Consider the following 19,704-nt stretch of genomic DNA (forward strand, 5'->3'; position numbering starts at 1 on the left):
TACTGAGGGTCGGCGGGCGCGGCGCTGACGGGACCCCGCTCCCTTCCCCTCATCGCTCCCCTTCTCCCTTCCCCTCTCTCTCCCATCCTCGTTCTCCTTCACCCTGTCCCCGTTCCCTTCCCTCACCTTCTCTCTTTCCCCACGGCAGGAGAGACTTCTACAAGATCCTGGGGGTGTCCCGCGGCGCCTCCATCAAGGACATCAAGAAGGCCTATCGCAAACTGGCGCTGCAGCTCCATCCCGACAGGAACCCCGACGACCCCCGGGCCCAGGAGAAGTTCCAGGACCTGGGCGCTGCCTATGAGGTAAGGCCGGGAGCCGGGAGTGTCCCTACTGGAGCCGGGAATGTCCTCCCCGGGCTGGGAAGGGTGGGATGGAGCTCGCAGGATTCCTCCTGGAGCGTTCAGGGCATGGGAAAGGAGGTTTGTAGGGAATTAAAGGCTTTTCCCTAAGGTGCAGCTGGAATCCATCCTTCCCCTGTAACCATGTGAAATTCTATCTTCCCCTTGTTAATATATTGAATTCCATCTCACATCTCTTATTGTCATAGAATCCTAAGATGGGTTATGTTGGAAGAGACTTAAAGATGATCTCATTTCATCCCTTCACCATGGGCAGGGACACCTTCCACATCGAATTCCCTTCTTTCTTTCTCATCAATTTCCATCCTCCCCCTATTACTACACCAAATTCCATCCTGCCCCTGTTAATACATCCAGTTCCAGATACTCTCCCAAATGAAAAACAGAGATCCAGAGCATATGAAGTTGCTTTTACAAGGGTCACCCAATTCTGGTTCCATTTCACCCCAAATAACCAAATCAACTCACTGTGTCCCACAGCCAATTCAGCAGAAAGATTTCCAAGCTGTCCTGGCTGAATACAGATAAAGACCTTGCAAGGAAGGGCAGGTTGCTTTCCATCCTCCCCCTATTACTACCCCAAATTCCATCCTGCCCCTGTTAATACATCCAGTTCCAGATACTCTCCCAAATGAAAAACAAAGATCCAGAGGCTACCAGGTTGCTTGGAGAGCTGCTCCTGCCAGAGGACAATCCAACACCTCTCAGCCAGGAGGAAGCCAAGGCACCAGCTTAAAGTTCTTTGGAATTTATTCCAGGTTCCTCAAGGGAGGAGTGGAGGTGCAGCAGCTCCAAGTGTGTGTAGGGCCTGGCTGGGATCAGCCTGAGCTGATGGGAAGTGAAAGGTGCTGGCCTTGGGTTTAGAGAATATTAAGTGAGAAAAGTAATTGTGGGTCACAGCAGGATTCCTGTTATTCCATGATGGTGTTGTGGCATGCAAATGATGCCCCACACAAATAGTGCATTAAATAAATCAAATACAGATTATTGTGTTGCCCAAAGGTGTGGAGTCAGAGCCTGCTTTCCTTGGCTGTACATACACAGTGATGGAATGTTTCCTCCTTGTTTTCTGCCCTTTTTGTCCTCCTTCTGTCACTGTTGGACTCCATCTGCTCCTGCTCCCCCCTGTGCAGCAGAGAGGAAGATGGTGCTGAGAAATTCCATCAGCAGAAATTCCTAGCAGTGAATTGCTCTTTGGGTGGGAGCTTGGGGTCCTTTGGGAAAAACCCAGCTGCAGGGAAAAGGGTTTGTAGCCTGGCTCCTGCTTCCATCCCTGGTGCTCCTCAGATATGCAAATATTCCTCAAAAGAGGAAGTGAGAGAACCAGCTGGCATTTATTTCTTTGTGTTGAGAAAGAAAAATCTTCACTTTTGTTTTCTTTAAAAGCTAGGACCCCCTTTTTCGTTCTGACTTAAATAAACTGGCTTTATTAGCACTGGGGAAATGAATATAAAGACATTTTCTGTGGGAAAAAGTAATCCTCTATCATTTGCAGCACTTCAGGATTGAGGCACATGGAGCTGTGAGCTTGGTGCTGCCTCTGTGAGCTGGAATCTTGTTGGCACTTCCTGCTGGCAAAGGATTTCTCTGCCTCTTCCCCGAGTTCCAGCTGGTTTAAGTGTTTGCCAGCAGCTGAGATTATTTTTTCTATTTAAAAGCTGAGTGAAAAAATGGTTGTAAAATCAAATCAGAAGTCCAGTATTCATGTGTGTGAGGTTTGGAGGAAGCTTTTGATGCCCTCCCTGCCAGGTCTTTATCTGTGTTTAGCCAGGACAGCTTGGAAATCCTTCTGCTGAATTGGCTGTGGGACACAGTGAGTTGATTTTTGGGCAGAATGGAACCAGAATCGGGTGTCCCTTATAAAGCAGGATTTTCCTCACCATAAAGCCTTTGTTAATAGCACTGCTGCTCAGGGGCTGGGTAGCTGATTATGGCAAAGCTTTCCCAAAAAATTGAGGGGAAAATAGGTTAATGAACCTGCTCAGTGTCTTCATTTTCACAGGCTCGGTGATTCCAGCCCAGAGTTGTGTGCTCTGAATTCAGCTGTTTGAGCCAGGAAAGAGACTGATCCCAGGAGAGGGAGCTGAGACTCTTCTACAAAGAGTCCTGAGTCTCAGGATGGGTTTGGGAGGAGTTTCCATGGGAATCTCAAGTAGCAGAGGGAGAACTGAACCCTTACCTGCTGGGTGATGGTGGTGAAGCCACTGCTAATTTTCCCTTGTTGCTAACATTTATCAGTGGTTATAATTCCACAGAATCTCAGCATGGTTTCAGTTGGGAGGGACCTTAAAGCCCATCCATTTCCACTCCCTGCCATGGGCAGAGTCACCTTCCACTATCCCAGGTTGCTCCAAGCCCCATCCAGCCTGGCCTTGGACACTTCCCAGGGATGGGGCAGCCACAGCTTCTCCAAACACCCCAAATTCAGCTGGTTTTCCTCTTTTAGCTGTTTCTCCACCTGTTGAGTTGCTTCTCCATCTGCTCCCACTCCTCTACAGCCTTCTGAAAGCCAACCTGCCAACTCTGGCTTTTCCAAATATGATCAATGAGGGAGGAAGGGCAAGGAACACTAAATGTGACCAGAGACTTCTGGATCTCTGAGGCAGGAAAGAGCAAAGACCAAAACTTAGGAAATAAAACCAATGTTTAAAAGTTGTGGCTGAGACACAGGGATGGTGGTATGTGATTGTTCATCTCAGCATGTCCTACTTTGTAGAATTTGAGTTATTCCCTGTGATTCTTTTTTCAATATTTAAGATAAACTCAGTGTTTATGTTTTCCAGGCTGCTCCTGCTTTTTAAATAAACAAAATGTGCTTGTTATGAGCTTAACTTTTGCAGACAGCACAGCAAGCAGGGCTCCTGTAGAGTCCCCAGTGAAAAGTGCTGGGGGCCCTCAGAGCCTTGTCCAACACCTCCCCTGAGCTCCAGGTGAGCCTTTCCTCCATTCCTGCCTTTTCCAGGTGCTGTCAGATGAGGAGAAGAGGAAGCAGTACGATGCCTATGGAGAGGAGGGCCTGAAGGATGGGCACCAGAGCTCCCATGGAGACATCTTCTCCCAGTAAGGAGTTCTAACCCCTTTGGGCTGTTTTAACCCCTTTGCAGCTGCTGCTCTGATTCTGTGATGCTCAAGCACCCTTTTGATGGGGTTTTTACCTGGCCCAGCATTGCTGATGTGCAAGTTGAGAATTTGAAGAAATACATTTATATGCAATTTCCAGTTTTGGTGTGCCCCACTCCTTGCTGCAAGCAGGATCCAGTAGAGACTTCCCACGTGGGCACCTCTGGGCACTGTGGGTGATTTTTCAGGTGCAGCACCTGCTTCAAACATGTGGAAACTTTCTCAGGTTATCTGTGTGTGATAGGGGTTTGACCTGTTGTCACACATCACTTTGGGAACACTTTTCCTTCTGCAAAGCAATGCTGTGGTTACTTGCACAGCCCCTGTAGAATTTGGAGCATTAAAAACCAAAGGCACTTGCACATTGCTTGGACAGAGCCTGATTTTCTGCCCCTTTAGATAAATTTCCTAAAATAATTCCAGAAGTTGCTCAGCTCTTCTAATCCTGGGGGAGGACTTGCACTGCTGCTCTGCTCTGTTCTGAGCGACAATATGCAGGACTCCTAGGGAGTTTTCCTCATCCCTCTTGTCTCTAAACTACTGAAAACCAACCTGCTAGCAGTAGCCTTGCAGTGCTACTCAGAGTTTATACCTGTTGGTGGTGGCAGCTGAGCAGCAGTGCAGTGTGGAGAGGTCAGATTTTGAGTGTTCTGCTCCAAATTTTGTTTTCTTTAGTGCAGAAAACTTCCGAAATGGCTGCTGTGTTTGAAGACTTTAGGTGTGTAACAAAAGAGGTTCCTGGGTTTACTCTGGAGCTTTAGGATTGCTGCTTTTTAGTGGAGTAGAAGCATTTGCCTAGAATTCCTTCCTGAGCTAACCAGTGTGCTTAACTCCAGTTTCTTTGGGGACTTTGGATTCATGTTTGGAGGAAGCCCTCGCCAGCAAGACAGGAATATTCCCCGGGGAAGTGACATCATCGTGGACCTGGAGGTCACACTGGAGGAGGTGTATTCAGGAAACTTTGTAGAAGTAAGTTTACTTGTCTCAGTGTTTCTTGTGTTCCCAGGTTTGAGGTGCCTGACCAGAGCTCAGAATATCTTCTCCCAAAAATCAGAGCTGAAATAGATGCTCCATTTCTGGGTCTGGCAGTGGAGGATGTTGTGGTGCTATTTCCTGTAGTTTACTGAAGAAACCACATATTTATTGACCCTTTGCATCTGGCAGTGTCTCCATAAAGTGTGATAATACTGATTTGTTGGCTGTCAGTCAGCAGCTCAGCTTGATTAGTGCAGCAGCCACTTGGAAAAGGTGTAAATTGTCCCTGTGTAGAATTTAGGAATATTTCAGGGGCTGTTGATAAGCTTCAAATTCACTTTGCAGTTCTTGTAAAACCATATTGAGAATTTTTCCTTCTATGGCCAAACATGTCACTGCAAGTTTCCAGATCATATAACTGAGAAGAGTATGTGGAAAATTATTATCTTCTTTCAAGCAAGCTCCATCTCTGGTGCTGACAGTCCCTCCTGTCTGCATGCTGGCTTTCCATTGGTTGATTTTGTGTTGTGTCCAGATAATTTCCCTGTTGTGTGGGACAAGGAAATGTCATAACCAAAGTGTGGAGTGTTCCATCCTAGTGTTACCTTTCCTGTGTGGAAATAGAATGGCAAAAGTGATGTCAGAAAGAGCTTTTTTGGTGTTTAACATGTGATTACAAGGTGAAAACTTGTCATTGTTTTGCCAAGGCCACATTTGGAGCTATTGTGGCAGCACCACACAATATGTCCCTGCCCATGGCATGGGACTGGAATTAGGTGGTCTTTAAGGTCCCTTCCACCCCAAATTCTCTGTTCAGAGAAATCCAGACCCTTGTGGAGACCCGGGAACACTGACATCAGCCTCTCCCTCTTCCCTGCAGGTTGTCAGGAACAAGCCAGTGGCAAGACAGGCACCTGGCAAACGGAAATGCAACTGCAGGCAGGAGATGAGAACCACCCAGCTGGGCCCTGGGCGCTTCCAGATGACTCAGGAAGTTGTTTGTGACGAGTGTCCCAACGTCAAGTGAGTTTGGTGCTCGTTCCTGCCCCACAGAATCCTAAACTCCGTGATTTTATGTCGTGGCATCAATATGGGGAGGTTTTTTCCAAAACCCACCGCTAGATGGGGGAACGCACCTGTGTTCCCAGGGAGAGCTGGGGACTTCGGGAAGGTTTAACACCGGGTTCCCATTTCCAGGGAGCCACTCTTGATTCTTGCATCTGTTGGATGCAGAGCTCCCCATTTTCCTCTTCCAGCCTTATATTCCTTGCACAAAGTTCCACAGCTGGATCTGAACAGGAAGCACACAGCTGGGAACAGCTGGATATGGAATGCCATGCTGAAATGGAATGCCATCACACCCCCTGGTGCTGACTGTGTATTTGGGAGCTTTCAACTTCACCTTCTCTGCTTCCTGAGTCTCAGCTCACCAGAAAGGCAACTCTGACTCTCTAGGTTTAGATGTGAGCAAGGAGACCACGTGTGAGCTTATGGGGGTGCTCTCCTTACCCCAGGGACACAAATTAGAAGTTGAGATGTAGTTGAAATAAATAAATAAAGTTGCAAACTGAGTGCTGGGTTGCTCTTCCCATTTTCAGGCTGGTGAATGAAGAGAGGACACTGGAAGTGGAGATAGAGCCAGGGGTGAGGGATGGCATGGAGTATCCCTTCATTGGGGAAGGTGAGTGTGTGCTCAGCTCTGAGCTGCTCCTCCTCCATGCTTCTCTGGCACATGGTTCCCATGTGGTTGGAAGTGTTCTCTGCATGTGCTGAAATCCAGGAGCATGTTCCTAAGTCTGGATAACACAGTTTCATTTCCTCAGCTGGGAGTGGGGACAACACCTGAGCAGGAGCATCTGTTCCAGGCTTGAGCCTGTGAAGGGATCCCCTCTGCCCTTCAGTGGCTAAAGAACATCATTAACCTGGAGACCATGCAGACCGGTCTTCCAGAAAAGCAGAGGTGTGACCTTGCTGAGGCAGCACCCATAAAGCCCTAAACTCTTTAGGAGATGTTAAAGCAGAATTTTGGTCATCTAAAGATCAATTAGTTGGGTTCTTTTTTTTTCCTTTAACTGTAATATCCTGCTTGTCTCTCCACTCATTCCTAACTATTTCCTTTAAACAAAATTTTTCTTTCTCCCCCACAGGTGAGCCCCACGTGGATGGGGAGCCAGGAGATTTGCGCTTCCGAATAAAAGTTCTGAAGTAAGTCTCTGGCCTAGTTGGGCTCTTGCTTGGCCAGATGGAGCTTGTCCTTCCGCAGGACAGGTGCAGGTCTGGCACTCAGGGCTGTGCAAGATGCTCAGCCCTCGTGGTGCTGGAGGAGCTGGACTTGATGCTGTTAAAAGTAGAATTATCGAAGTATCTTTTTTTTTTTGGCTTGAATTCACCATGTGTGATTCAGAACAAATATTTCCTTTTTTCTAGCACACAATCTTGCTGTTGTAAGGAAATGCACTACTAAGAAAATTGCTGTGTGAGTCAGGACTCTTGCCACACCTCACCACTCAGTGCCCTAGAAATAGAAAAGGCATTTATCAGTGCGTATCTTATACAGGAAAATGAAGCTAAATTTGATTCATTCTTCACTTCCCCTCCTATTTATGTTTTCTCCAACCTCCCAAATTGAAGGAAAGAAGCTCAAGGACCTGTTTCCCCTCTGGAGAAGGAGTAAAGTTCAATGGCTCTTATTTCCACAGGCACCCAGTGTTTGAAAGGAGAGGAGATGACTTGTACACAAACGTGACGATCTCGCTGGTCGAGGCACTGACAGGCTTTGAGATGGATATTGCCCACTTGGATGGGCACAAGGTGAGGCCCAGGGTGTTGTGTGCATCCCAAATTTCACCTGCAGCTCCGTGCTGAGGGTTGGCTTGCTCAGGGTCTGTTTTTTTACAGTATTCCCTCTGTTGGGGCATTCCAGGCCAATGGAGTCTCTGTGAGGGGTGCCTCACTTCCAGGCTGTCCCAGCAGCAGAGGGTGGAGTTAATTCTGGCATGTGTCCAGTGAAACAGCCTGGACCCGTGGGATATCACTGGTTTTGGCAAGGAATCAATGCCAGTTGGAGCTTTTCAGTAAGTATTGGGGTGCACACACAGAACATGGACTGCCCGGGGAGGTGGTGGAGTCCCCATCCCTGCAGGTGTCCGAGGAACATCTGGCTGTGGCCCTCAGTGCTCTGTTCTGATTGACAAGGTCAGAATCAGTCTTGGCTTGGACTCTTTGGTCTTGGAAGTCTTTCCCAACCTCAGTGATCCTGGGATCCTGTAACACCACTAATGCTTTAACTTTCCTTTTCTCTCCAGGTTCACATTGTGCGGGATAAAACCACAAAACCCGGCGCCAAGCTGTGGAAGAAGGGAGAAGGGCTTCCAAACTTTGATAACAACAACATCAAAGGCTCCCTAATAATCACCTTCGACGTGGAGTTCCCCAAGGAGCAGCTGACACCGGAGCAGCGGGAAGGTGCGTGCCCAGAGCCCTCGGCCTGAACCTGGCACAGCTCCTCCAGGGGCTGGAGCAGTCAGGAGGGGCTCTCCTGTCCCTGTGCCCCTTGTCCAACATAGCACAGTTGGCTGGTGGCCTGTGATGAACTCCCACTTCCTTTGGAAGCAAGGGAGCTTGGCTGCTGAGGTTGGGATGTGCTGCTGCTGGAATGCAGCTCTTGGCAAGTGTGCAGGTGCTTTGTTTTGGTGCTGCCCGTCTGTCTGACCCCACAGCCTTGCTGGGCTCAGCCTCTGTCTGCTTTGCTTGGCTGGAATGGGATCACAAAGGGTTTTCCAGCCCCTGCTGCTACTTTCTTGGAGGGAAGACTTGTGGAAATCCCTCTGCTGCTGAGGGTAAGGAATGTCACACTGTGTCAGGAGAAAGGTTGTTCCTTCTCACAGCTCCTTCCACCCTACTCCCTCTAGGACAGATCTGCTGCTCAGCTTCAAATGGAAACCTGATGAACCATGTAGGAATCCTAAAATTGCCAGGAGGGTAAATCCTTAAATCCTGTACCCCCAGCAGGGAATTCTTTGCTCCAGCAGCCTCTGTGGTTCTGCTGCTCCACATCAGAGTAGGGATCAAGGGCCTCATCCTCTGCCACGGGACAAAGATATTCCTGGCATGTACTAATGCAGCTCTTCAGGAAATCCCCAGAACTTCTTCCAGGGCTTCTTCTGAAGTGGATTGACTTCTTTTAGTGGATTTCCTGGACTCCTCAAGTTTGTAGTGGGAAGCCAAGCGCTGGGTGGGTTTTATTCCACTGCCTTGGCCACACTGTGCCAGCTGCCCTGTGCAGTCCAGCTGGTGGCTGCAGCTCCAGATGTCCTGAGGCTCTTCCTGCAGCTCTTTGGGCTGGGAGCTCTGTACCTCTGGGCTGGGCTTAGAGTGACCCTGCTTCGTGGTTTTATCCCTGTGCTTTCCCTCTTGTTCCAAGAGTGTTGTGTAGGGCACAATGGCCTTGTCACTGCGGAGTCTCAGTCCAGGCTCTGCTGCCCTTCCAGAAGCTTCATCAGGCAACAGCAGCTCTGAAACACATGTGAGGTTATTGCAGCTGTTGCTCTTGGCAGTTTAGAGGACCCTGGGCAAGGAGCAGTGACAGAAGCCTCCATGTTTTTGACAGAGTTGCTCACACACCTCTGTGGATATCCGGGAACAGAGAGATGATGGCACTGGCAAGGGTGTGTTCAGGCACAGGGCCTTGGGTGTTTCTCTCCCTCCCAAAGCAATTACACATTTCCCAGGGGAAGGTGACTGGGTAGGCAGTCAGATGCCTTTCTGTGTGCTGGGTATCTCCAAACATCCACGATATCAGGAGTTTTATGAGGGAATAGGTCTATCCCTGTGTGTGGCAGCAGCTCAGTGTACACATTCAATGGAAAACTGTGGGCTTCAGAATTCAAAACATCCCTTTTTTCCTTATTGTTGGCAGTGCTCCTCATTTCTTATCTCCTGACCGCATATCCAGCTTCTGGGGCTGTCAGAAGATACTCTGGCTCCAAGAGCACCACCCCCAGCTTTGGAGTCACAGAAATAATATCCCTTCTTTCCTGCAGTGGGACTTGATCACTGCTGATCAGAGCTTCCTCTCCCTCTGTGCTGTAACCTGTCACTTTTTGTTAGTATCAACAATATTTCAAAGGAAAAATTGACTTCAGGCTGCACTTCAGGGAAGTGCAGTAGCACCAATTGTTAGGATTCCTGGTTGGAATTCCTAATTAAACCTCTGGTACATGATGAAATATCCTGTGCACTGCTGGGGGTGTTCTGCCAGAGGTGTGGGAGCTGCTGGGAAATGAGGTGTGGAGTGGTGCTGATTCCAGTTCTTTCAGGATTACACCTTTCTCCAGCTACAGCTTTCCTTTCTAAGAACCAGACATCCAGGAGCCACATCCTCTCACCCACCAGCTGGAATGTGACTTGAAGGCTCCTCAGGAAGTGAATTTGCCTTGGAGAATGACCTGTTCTAATAATGAGCAGCTCCTGGACATGTGTTCACTTTGTCCTGGTGTTCCTGAAAAAACTTCAGGAATCTCTGGCCGTCAGGCAAGGCACATGAGAAGTTCTTGCCTGGCAGAGAGACATTCTGCTTCCAGTTACTACTTCCAGGGCAGTTTTCCAGTGTTTTAACACAGCTACTGTAGCCCTTATGCATCCCATCACTGGTTTTCAAGGACAGTAGAATGTGTAGCCAAAAAGGTTTAAGGATAGACAAGCAGGACAAGGGTTTCAGGGAGACGAACTGTTTTTTAGCAGGATTTCCTGAAGAATTTGCATGCCTGAAGGTTGGAATTTTCTTCTGTACAAGTAAATTGGTTGATTTCATTACTGATAGTCAATCTAAACCTCCCCTGGAGCAACTTGAGGCCATTTCCTCTCATCCTGTCCCTTGTTCCCCTGAGCTGAACTGACCCCACCTGGCTGCCTCCTCCTGTCAGGAGCTGTGCAGTGCCACAAGGTCCCCCCGAGCCTCCTTTTTTCCAGGCTGAGCCCCTTTCCCAGCTCCCTCAGCCTCTCCTGGTGCTCCATTCCCTTCCCTGGACATGCTCCAGCCCTCAATGTCCTTCTTTTAGTTATTTGAAGGTCGCCCACAGTGTTGGGAGTTTCCCTCTGTTTTGGGTTCAGTGGCTTTTGAGGCTGCTCTGAGCTGTGTCCTGAGGGGTTGCAGGGCAGTGAGTGACCAGGCTGAGTTCATCAGAGGGGACTCCCTCTCTAATCTCTGGAAAAACAGTGACACATCCACCCTTGCCACTCTGCTTCCTCTGCTCCCTCTGGGCCTGCCCTTTAAGCAGCAGTGGAGACCTGCCAGCCCTTCCCTGCCGTGCCGTGCCGACCCCAGGAGAATGAGCTATTATGGATTTAAGGGCTGACTCACTCTTTAGCCTGTTTGGTAAGAATTTGATACTGCCAGATCCTTGAACTGCCAGTTCCTTGGAGTGTTTAGTGTATGGGATATCAGGAATGGGGAAGAAGTGCTGGAAAAGTCATCCTGACATCTTTGCTGTGCTCTGCGTGTTGACGCTCTCCCTTCCCTTGCAGGTCTCAAGCAGCTGTTGAAGCAAGGATCAGTGCAGAAGGTCTACAATGGATTGCAGGGATATTGATGTGTGGAAAAATTGGACTTCCCTGGAAATGCAAAGTCAGATTTGTTTGCAGTCTTTTCTCCTGCCCACTGTAGAAGGGGGAAGAGGGAGGGGGGCGATGGTTGAGGTTTAGCTCATCTTTGGTTTGTAAATTATGGAAGTGCTCAGAGTTTGGGGAAATACTTTTTCAGGACATAACTGGTGCTGCCTATCATGTTCCACGTCCTGGAACAACAGAGATTCCTTGAGCAGGAAAACATAGGTGGGGGAAAGGAGTTTTAAATTCCACACAGATTGGAATTTCTGGTTTTTAAATATATTTTGATGTGACTTTTCTTGGCCATCTCAACATATTTTCATAGCTGCTCCTGCTTTTTACGTCCTTCGTGTAAATTTCTTCCAAATTCCTGTTGTTTTGGGGTGATATTTGTAATCCTAGCCCTTCCTCCCCTTCCCCTCTGAGTCCAGAGTGTGGTATTGGTTCAGAGTCTGCTTTTGGGGCAGGAATACTGGTGCTGTTAGAAGTGCACTGGGCTGTGTCAGGCCCCAAAACTGGTTGGGAAAAGAGTCTTTCAAGGCCTCTGTGGGCTCTCCTAACTACCAAGTCCCAAAAATTGGTCTGAAATTTGAAGTTGCACCAGCTTAGCAAGGACTCCTTGGTCGTGGTGGAATTTGGGAATGGCTCCCCATGGCCTTGGTTGTCCCTGGTTGCCCCCACATGGAACCAGTCTGGAAAAGCTCCCTCCCCTCCTGCGCTCTGTCCTCCGTGAGGACGGGTGAGGCTGATGGGAATAAAGTTTGTTGGAGTTGGAATGGCAAAACCTCCCTGGTGATGTGTTTCTGGGACAGACCTGGGCTTCCCTGTGCCAGGCAGCAGCAGAAATCATGGAATCAGTAAGGCTGGAAAAGCTCTCTGAGGTCAAGTCCAACCATTCCCCCAGCACTGCCAAGGTCACCACTGCCCCATGTCCCCAAGTGCTACATCCACACATCTGTTCAATCCCTCCAGGGATGGGGACTCCACCACTGCCCTGGGCAGCTGTGCCAGTGCTTGACCACCCTTTTAGGGAAGGAATTTTCTGTCATATCCAATCTAAACCTCCTCTGGAACAACTTGAGGCTGTTTCCTCTTATCCTGTCACTGTTCCCTGGGAGAAGAGCCCAATGCCACCGGGCTCCACACTCCTTCCAATTCCTTCAGGAATCTTGGGGCTGTAAATCTTCCAGCTTCTCCCTACCCCATTCCTTGTTTGGGAAGTGGATGGGCTCTGGTTTGCCTCCAGGGAAGTGTTTGCTGAGGAGCAGCAGGTGCAGCCTCAGGGTGGTTTTGTTTTCAGTTTATTCCCGGGAGCAGGAAGCAGCTCGAGGTGGGCACAGCCCCTGTGTCCATGCTGCCCTTGTCCAGCAAGTCCCACCCTCCCCTGCAGCTCCAGGGGCAGTGACGCAGGGGAAGCAGCGGCCCTGGGAAGATTTCCTGTTGGATCCTGTGTACGTTTGCCTTGGCAGAGCACAGCAGGGGCTTGGGGAGCAGCTGAGACAAACCCACAATGCCAAGGTCCTGCTTCTCCTCAGAATCCATAGGGATAAAGTGGTAACCCCAGCTGAGGCTGCTTCCTCTGCCCATGATGCTCAGTTTTTTCCAGGTGCTGCCTCTGCTTCCCCTTAGCTCAAGTTTCTAGGAAACCTCAGATTTCAAAGAAGTTCCTTCCCATATCCCTGTGCATGGGGCTGTTTCCTGTTATTCCAGCCCCTTGCAACCCTGTTCACCTGTAGCAGTAAATCCAAAAAGCCAGGATTTCACCCCTGAGCTCCATTGTGTAACCTCTCCTACCTGCACCCCCAGCAGCAGCCTGCAGGTTTATTTTGGGCCTGAGTCCTTGTTCCCACTGCTGCTTTTCCTTTCCCTGCTAATTCCTTTCCTTCCTGTGGTTTGTTTTTATTGCATTGTGGGGCCAGACTCTTTGGAGAGCACAACAATGGCTGCAGAGCCCCAGCTTGCACTCCAGCAGGGAGAAAGACAGGAAAAAAAAGCCCCAAATTCCAACCAAGACCCCCTGCTTCCTTCCACCCGTTTCCCCTGCTGTGGGATGTGTTCAGAGCCAGCTTCCAATGCCTTTCCACCTCCAAAGTTTCCAGGGCTTCCATGCTTTTGCCCAGCAGCAGCAGTGCTTGCTCAAACATTCCCAGAGGTTTTGGTCCTGGCCCACTCACAGTGTGCAGGATTTTAGGATCATGGAATATTTGTCCTCCGAGGACTGGGAGTGCAGAGGGTGCTGGGTGTCCATGGCATTCCCTGTCCCCTTCTCCTGTGACATGGAGCTGGGAGCAAGTTATGGCACACATGAACTCCTTTATCCATAGAAATGCTTCCCATGAGGTTTAGATGTTCACATCTTGGTCTGGCACCAAACAAGGATCCTGACTGAACCTCCGGGCTGGGAATTCTGTAATGCACAGCTTGAATTTCCAGTCCTTTCTAAGCAGCGCCATTCCCAAACTGGAACAAATAAACACAGATTTCCTGGGCTTCTTTAACCTAAATCCTTGGAACATTGTGAGGGTTCAGGTGAAGGCATCTTGTTCAAATCTTCTAGGAAAACACTTGTCCTTGGAATGCACTCCCAGAAGTCCCTGCTGCTTTGGGAAGGCCTGGCTGAAATGGGGTTCTGGTTTATTCCTGAAGGGAATGGTTTTCAGCACTTCCAGGGGCTGTGTGTGTTCTTTCAGGGCCTCACCACAGGCTGGCTTTCAGATGTCATCACCTCCATCAGCTGTGTTCCCACCCTTTGGCTGGATCCCTCCCACCCCAGGGGAGGGGAAGGAGCAGATGGGATGAGGATTCCATAGCAGGTTGATGCTGGGAGGGAGTACAAGGCTCAGATCCGCCATGCCCTGCAGCCTTGTGTGTGTCTTCTGTCCCTCCACAGCCTGGGCTGGCTGCACTTAGAGCCACATTCACCATCCCAAACCGGATGGTGAAGTTTTGGGGCTGCTCCAAGGAGTTGGTGTGGGGGTCTTGGGAGGAGAGCTTTGCTCCCAACGGCTTCAGTCACACCAAAGGCTGCTCCCAACTTTGGCAAGTGGTGAAAGTGTTCCCAAACAGCCATTTCTCCAGGGAAACATCTCTGAAGGCGCAGTGCAAGCAAGCTTGGGTTTTTCCAAAGAAAAATCTTGTTTTTTCATATCTTTATCTCCCTCTGAACCTTTCTGCTCCAGGGCTGGGCAGTGGAGGAAGAAGGGAGAAGGGACTGGTGCCAGAAGTTTACTTGGTTTGGAGTGGGAACCTCCAGCTGGGAAGGGAAGGTGAAGCAATGATTTTTCCCTGGAATCCTGACTGCGATTCCCAGCCAGGAGTCCCCATCCCATCCCTGCTCGCCTGCATTGCAGGAGGAGCTGGTGGAGCAGCCTGGCTTGCTCCGGAGCTGCCCCCAGAGGTGTGGGATGGGCGGTACCGCTGCCACCCATCCCTGCTCCTGGCCAGCAGCCAGCTCTCTCCTCCCATTTCCTCCTGCTGACCTGGGAGGTGAGCGGCAAGGGAAGAGGGCAGCGCTGGGCGCCGATGGCCCTGCGAGGAGGGAGAGGCCAGCACGGCCCTTCCCTGCGCTGAGAGGCTTCTCCAGGGAGCTGCTCCTTTCCTTGTGGGAGCAGGAGGCCGCTGGGAAGCAGATCCCCTCACCCCCAGTGCAGTTCCTGGTGTTAACAAGCATGTCCCAAAGTCAAGGATTAAAACATCTGTGGCTGTGACACCGTGACCTCTGAGAATTTGGAAGGATGGGGTTTGTTTAGTCCTGAAAAGCCACAATGACACCAGTGCAGGCACCGAGTGCGTAAGAGGTGTTTACAGGGATAATCCCGCTTCCTTCCAGATGGATCCCATCAGCCCCACCTTTTTCTCCCCTCCCACCCCAGCAGGCACCAGAGCTCATCCATCACTGGTTTTGGGCATCTCCTGGAGCCATCCAGCCCTTTGTCCTGAGGCACAGCAGCTCCCAAAGGACACGGGTGGAGATACCAACCTTGCAGAGGGAGCTGATGTCCTAAAGGAAACGGGGACCTGCCCATCCCATCCAAGTTCCCCATGGGATGGGTGAAGGAAAGAGCTGGTGCACAAGGACATTGCCTCACTGGAACAAGTGAGGATCACTTGTTGGATTGAGGCTTGGGTGTCTTATCTGAGCCCTTATCCAAGACAGCGGCAGTGGAGTGGGCTGATGGAAACCATGCATGGAAAACAGCCTTGCCCGGCAATCCCTGCAGATAACAGGGATGGGTCACTCTGGGAGCTGGTTAAAGCTGCCAGAGGCTTCCATGCAGGTTCATTCACCCTCCTGCAGAACACAGAAGTCCTCCAAGGAGAAAACTGAAACCACCCCTCGCTGATGGGATACGCACTGGCGCCTGTCCCGAGCTGTGATCGGGGCGGAAGAGCAACCAAATTTGGGAAAGGGTGAGCTGTGCATGTGGCTGCTGGCTGCCAGGAAACTGTATTGGAGTGGTGCTGGAACAGGAGCCCAGCCCCCAGCTCTGAGGCAGCTGGGCTGCTGTCCCCAGCTGCCTGAGGCACTTGAGGGTTTTGGGGAGAGGAAGAGAAATTTTGGGGCTACAATATGTTGGAGGTGGATGCTGCCACCATAACCCTTTGCTGCTGGCCACCCCATCCAGGACAGACACTGATGTCACCGCCAGGGAGGTGCCTTGGGATGGAGGTGCCAGGTTTGGGTGCATTGCCCATGGACACCAATGGAAATGAGGCTGTTCCTTGGGGTTCTGCACTTTTGGGGGATCCCCACTGCCCAGTCCCTTGTGGAAACTCAGGAGCTGCAGCAGAGTCAGCTCCATTCTGGAGCATTTCTCCAGACACACACGGGGAGCTTGGGGCAGGGAAAAGGCTTTTCCAGAGCTGTGTGAAGTGGGCAAGCTCAGACTTGCTCATCTGTCCAAAAGATGACACATTTCTGGAGCAAAGCAAGCTCTGCTGTTCCAGGCCTCCCCCACAGTGTTTCCCACCTGAGTCTGTCCATTGTGGCTGCCATCCCAGCTCCATCCCAGCCATGGGCATCCCACAGCATCCATACTCAGCCATCCCAGCCAGAGCAAGGAGCTGCAGCCCAGGGAGAGGGGACTGAGATCAGGAATCACTCCAAGTCTTGGGGACCACGGTGCAACATCTGCAGGTAGCAGAGATGCCCCTGAAACTCAAAGCAGAGCTGGGAATGCAGCGGTTCCTCCCAGCTGGAAGGGACTGAATCCCTTTGCAGACAAGAGATGCAGCACGTGTGACCTTGGGCACTGCCCTGGTGTCCCTGGATGTCCCTGGAGCACTCGGCCCACAGCACAGCTCCTGCCAAGGGCGCTGCTCCAAGGGCTGAGCCATGACGTTCCCGGGCCTCGGCCGTGTTGTTTTGGATTCTTCGGCCTCTCGGAGCCCGCCAAGGGTGGGGAGCGCCCCAGCCCCTGCCCCGGGAGCCTGGGGGAGGCGGGGGCTGCTCCAGGGGTGGCTGAGGGCCAGGGTGATGAGATGTGGGCTTTGGAGACCTCCTCCTCCTCCATCCCTCCGTGAGGACAACCCCTAAGGTCATCTTCGCATCCCTTCTGTCCCTCATCTCTTTTCCCATCTTCCCTCATCCCACTCTCTCTTGCAGGGTGTTTAGAAAAGAAAGAGCTGGAAACTAATCCAGGAAAGCCTCTCTCCTGTCCCCAGCCAGCTCCTGGCTCCCTTCCTGCTGCCAGAGCAGTGGAGATGCACAGGAAAGCTCAAAATCCACTTTTGGGTGAAAGGGAAATGTGGCCAAGAGTTTCTTATCAACACAATCAAAGTTTAAACAGTCAGAGTGGAGGTTTTAGCTCAGATTTGGATTGTGGAAAACTGTCCCCTCACAGCTGTGTGTACTTGACCTCAGCATCTCACATCAAGCAAGGAAATTAAAAACGTTGAGAAAATTACTCAATTGAGTCAAACCAAAGCTGGGAGAGGGTTGAAATGAGCTCAGGAGGTGCAAACACCACCAGTGTCTTTCCAGAGACCCGGAAAACTTAGTACACAACCCAGGGGCTGGCACAGGGGCTGGCAATACCAGCGAGCCCACCCAGCACCAGCAGCCATGGCCCAGGATGGATCCACAGCCCCACATCAGTGCTGCCAGGGGGAACAAGAGCAGCCAAAGGCGTGGTGGGAGCTGATGGGTGGTTTTATTACACAAGGTGTGACATCCTCCCTCCATCCCCACTGGAGCAGGGATGAATGAGGGTTTAACACCATCCTTTTATCCATTCCATGGCTGTTTCTCCTGCTGCTTTTCCCCCACTTCTCTCTCCCCCATTTTCCCATCCATGCCCAGTGTTTCTGTGTGGAGTCTCAGTGCATTGCCTGAAGTGAGGACCATCCACAGGGCTGGGGGCTGCTGGAGGGGGCAGCCCAGCTGGGACAGGACTGGGAAGCCACTGGTGTCCTTGGGGAGCAAAGCCTGTGGCACTGGGTACATGCATCCCTTGTGAGGGATGGCCTTGGTCCCCTGATGGGCTTTCATCCCCCTCTGTCTCTGTGCAGGGATGATGGATCCATCCCTGCCTCCCCAGGGTGATGATGGATCCATGGAGAGTTGCTGGATCCTTGGGAAGATGACGGATCCATCCCTGACTCCACAGGGTGATGATGGATCCATGGAGAGTTGCTGGATCCTTGGGAAGATGACGGATCCATCCCTGACTCTGCAGGGAGATGATGGATCCATGGAGAGTTGCTGGATCCTTGGGAAGATGATGGATCCATCCCTGACTCTGCAGGGAGATGATGGATCCATGGAGAGTTGCTGGATCCTTGGGAAGATGATGGATCCATCCCTGACTCTGCAGGGAGATGATGGATCCATGGAGAGTTGCTGGATCCTTGGGAAGATGATGGATCCATCCCTGACTCCCCAGGGTGATGATGGGTCTGTCCCCTGCCCCCACAGGGTGGTGGTGGCTGCACGGGGAGATGACAGGTCCATCCCCTGTGTCCATGGGGTGACATGGGACAGCTGCCCACGCTAGCAGCTCCCTCCCGTGCACAGGAAGATGGCCAGGGCCATGCCCAGCAGGCCGAGGCTGCCCAGGACCAGCCCCAGCACCAGCGGAGTGCGCGATCGGCCGCTGACTCTTCCTGCAAGAGGCGAGAGGGACAGAGGTGACAAATGGGCCACGCCACCGCGTCCCCGTCCCCAGCCCCGGCCCCAGCACCGACCTGTCCTGGCGCTCTGAGCCTGCAGGAGGCTGACACAGGTGGTGTTGAGGAAATACTGCAGGTCCTGGGTGGTTATGGGGTATTTCATCAGCTGCTGCTGGGCGAAGGCGGCCACCGGGAGCTCTCCGGGCCAGAGCCGCTCCCAGGTGGCGCTGGGGACATGGAAGCTCAGGAACGCCGTCCTGTTGAGGGTCACCTCGTAAAAGCTCTGGGCTGTGCCGTTGGGGTAGAGGCGGCAGCCGAGGTGGCAGCACAGGTGATGGGTGACTGCGGGGACAGAGGGAGGGGACAAGGTCACCACGCTGCCGCCCTGAGCACCAGCAGCAAACTGGGCGCGGAGTTTGCACAGCCTCAGCACCACCCCGAGCTTTGCTTGCCCTCGGTTTGAGCATGGCAGTGACCGGGATTATTTTCCCTCCTTTATCCCCACACAGCACAGCTCCGGTTCTGCAGAGGGGGAGGCTCTGGGCACAGAGCTGCTCGTGGCTCTCGCGGATGGAGCGAGACACTGGGACAGGGACACCAGGACAGGGACACCGGGAGGGGGGGACGGGTCATGCCTGAGACTCCGTGGTGACACCGGGCTCCCCAAGGGTACGGGAGTGTGGGGCTGGGGCAAAACCGGTTTGGGAGTAACCAAGGAGAGGAAAGGAAAGCACACCCCGGGCAGGAGCAGCAAAGGCGACAGGGCTTGTGGGGCAGAGAGAGCAGGAGCACAAAACTCGCCCGCAGCGTCCCACAGCTCCTACAGGCTGCGGGATGCAGGCGGGATGCAGGCAGGGTTCCAGTGGGATCCAGGCAGGATGGGGGCAGAGCACAGGCAGGGAGCAGACAGGGCTCCTACACCTCACCACCCCACAAGCTGCAGCCCCCAGCCCTTTTCCTGAGGAGCAGCAACAGGTTGAGCACCATCCCGTTCCCAGGGTGTGCTCCGGGTAAGAAATTCCCGGCTCCACAGAAGGGCTCTCTTTGCCCACAGAGAGGTTTTGCACATGGTCCTGTCCCCATCCCTTCGCCCATGTGTCCCTGCAGAGCCACCCCCGGGCCTGGCAGCACGGAAGAGGCTCCCATTCCCCAGGGCACCCACCCCCGTCCCCCGGGTACCACTCACAATCGGTGGGTCTCTCCTTGTTGAAAAGCATCACCAGCTGCCTGAAGTTCCCCAGGTAGGTGATCACCTCCTCCTGCCGCCGGGCCCAGGCGTCCGGGGACTCCAGCGGGATCACCTGGGTGACATTATTCCCTTCCAGGACATGGCTGAGCTGCCCATTCAGGCTGGCGTTCCCCCGGAACATGGAATTGCCCTTGTAGACGCGGGTCAGCTGGAGCATGGTGAAGGCGAGCGGAGCTGCGGGAGACGCGGGACATCAGCCACCATCCCGTCACCCGCCGTGAGCCCCGCGTGTCCCCACGCCAGCCCCGGTGGCCCCACCCAGCCTTACCTGCCTGCTCAGCC

The 19,704-nt window shown here is 52.1% G+C and overlaps 2 protein-coding genes across 2 annotated transcripts in view; one reads left to right on the forward strand and one right to left on the reverse strand.

Moving 5' to 3' along the window:
* DNAJB11 (DnaJ heat shock protein family (Hsp40) member B11) overlaps positions 1-11,847 on the forward strand; it is a 14,106-nt gene extending 2,259 nt beyond the window's left edge. The window contains exons 2-10 of the mRNA XM_005425044.2: positions 8-305; positions 3,325-3,422; positions 4,319-4,451; positions 5,338-5,480; positions 6,056-6,138; positions 6,605-6,662; positions 7,157-7,268; positions 7,763-7,922; positions 10,983-11,847. Of these exons, the coding sequence (XP_005425101.2) occupies positions 8-305; positions 3,325-3,422; positions 4,319-4,451; positions 5,338-5,480; positions 6,056-6,138; positions 6,605-6,662; positions 7,157-7,268; positions 7,763-7,922; positions 10,983-11,047 (1,150 nt within the window). The 3' untranslated portion in view covers positions 11,048-11,847. The remainder of the gene's footprint in view (positions 1-7; positions 306-3,324; positions 3,423-4,318; positions 4,452-5,337; positions 5,481-6,055; positions 6,139-6,604; positions 6,663-7,156; positions 7,269-7,762; positions 7,923-10,982) is intronic.
* A 5,349-nt stretch (positions 11,848-17,196) lies between these two features.
* Positions 17,197-19,704, reverse strand: PROCR (protein C receptor). The gene is made up of 4 exons (XM_005425090.2): positions 19,691-19,704; positions 19,360-19,596; positions 18,249-18,515; positions 17,197-18,167 (listed from the first exon to the last, which is right to left on the reverse strand). Exons 2-4 carry the CDS (start codon positions 19,577-19,579, stop codon positions 18,055-18,057), a joined length of 600 nt encoding a protein of 199 aa, XP_005425147.2. The 5' UTR covers positions 19,580-19,596; positions 19,691-19,704; the 3' UTR covers positions 17,197-18,054.

This window comes from Geospiza fortis, unplaced genomic scaffold, assembly GCF_000277835.1.
Source record: "Geospiza fortis unplaced genomic scaffold, GeoFor_1.0 scaffold118, whole genome shotgun sequence".
Classification (NCBI taxonomy): domain Eukaryota; kingdom Metazoa; phylum Chordata; class Aves; order Passeriformes; family Thraupidae; genus Geospiza; species Geospiza fortis.

Bases quoted from the DNA above. Each gene is read 5' to 3' on its own strand.
- PROCR (XM_005425090.2), bottom strand. From the start codon at position 19,579: ATGCTCCAGCTGACCCGCGTCTACAAGGGCAATTCCATGTTCCGGGGG. The intron at 18,516-19,359 runs GTGAGTGGTACC...CTGTCCCCGCAG, and splicing joins CAAGGAGAGACCCACCGATT to TCACCCATCACCTGTGCTGC. The intron at 18,168-18,248 runs GTCGGTGCTGGG...CGCCTCTTGCAG, and splicing joins GGCTCAGAGCGCCAGGACAG to GAAGAGTCAGCGGCCGATCG.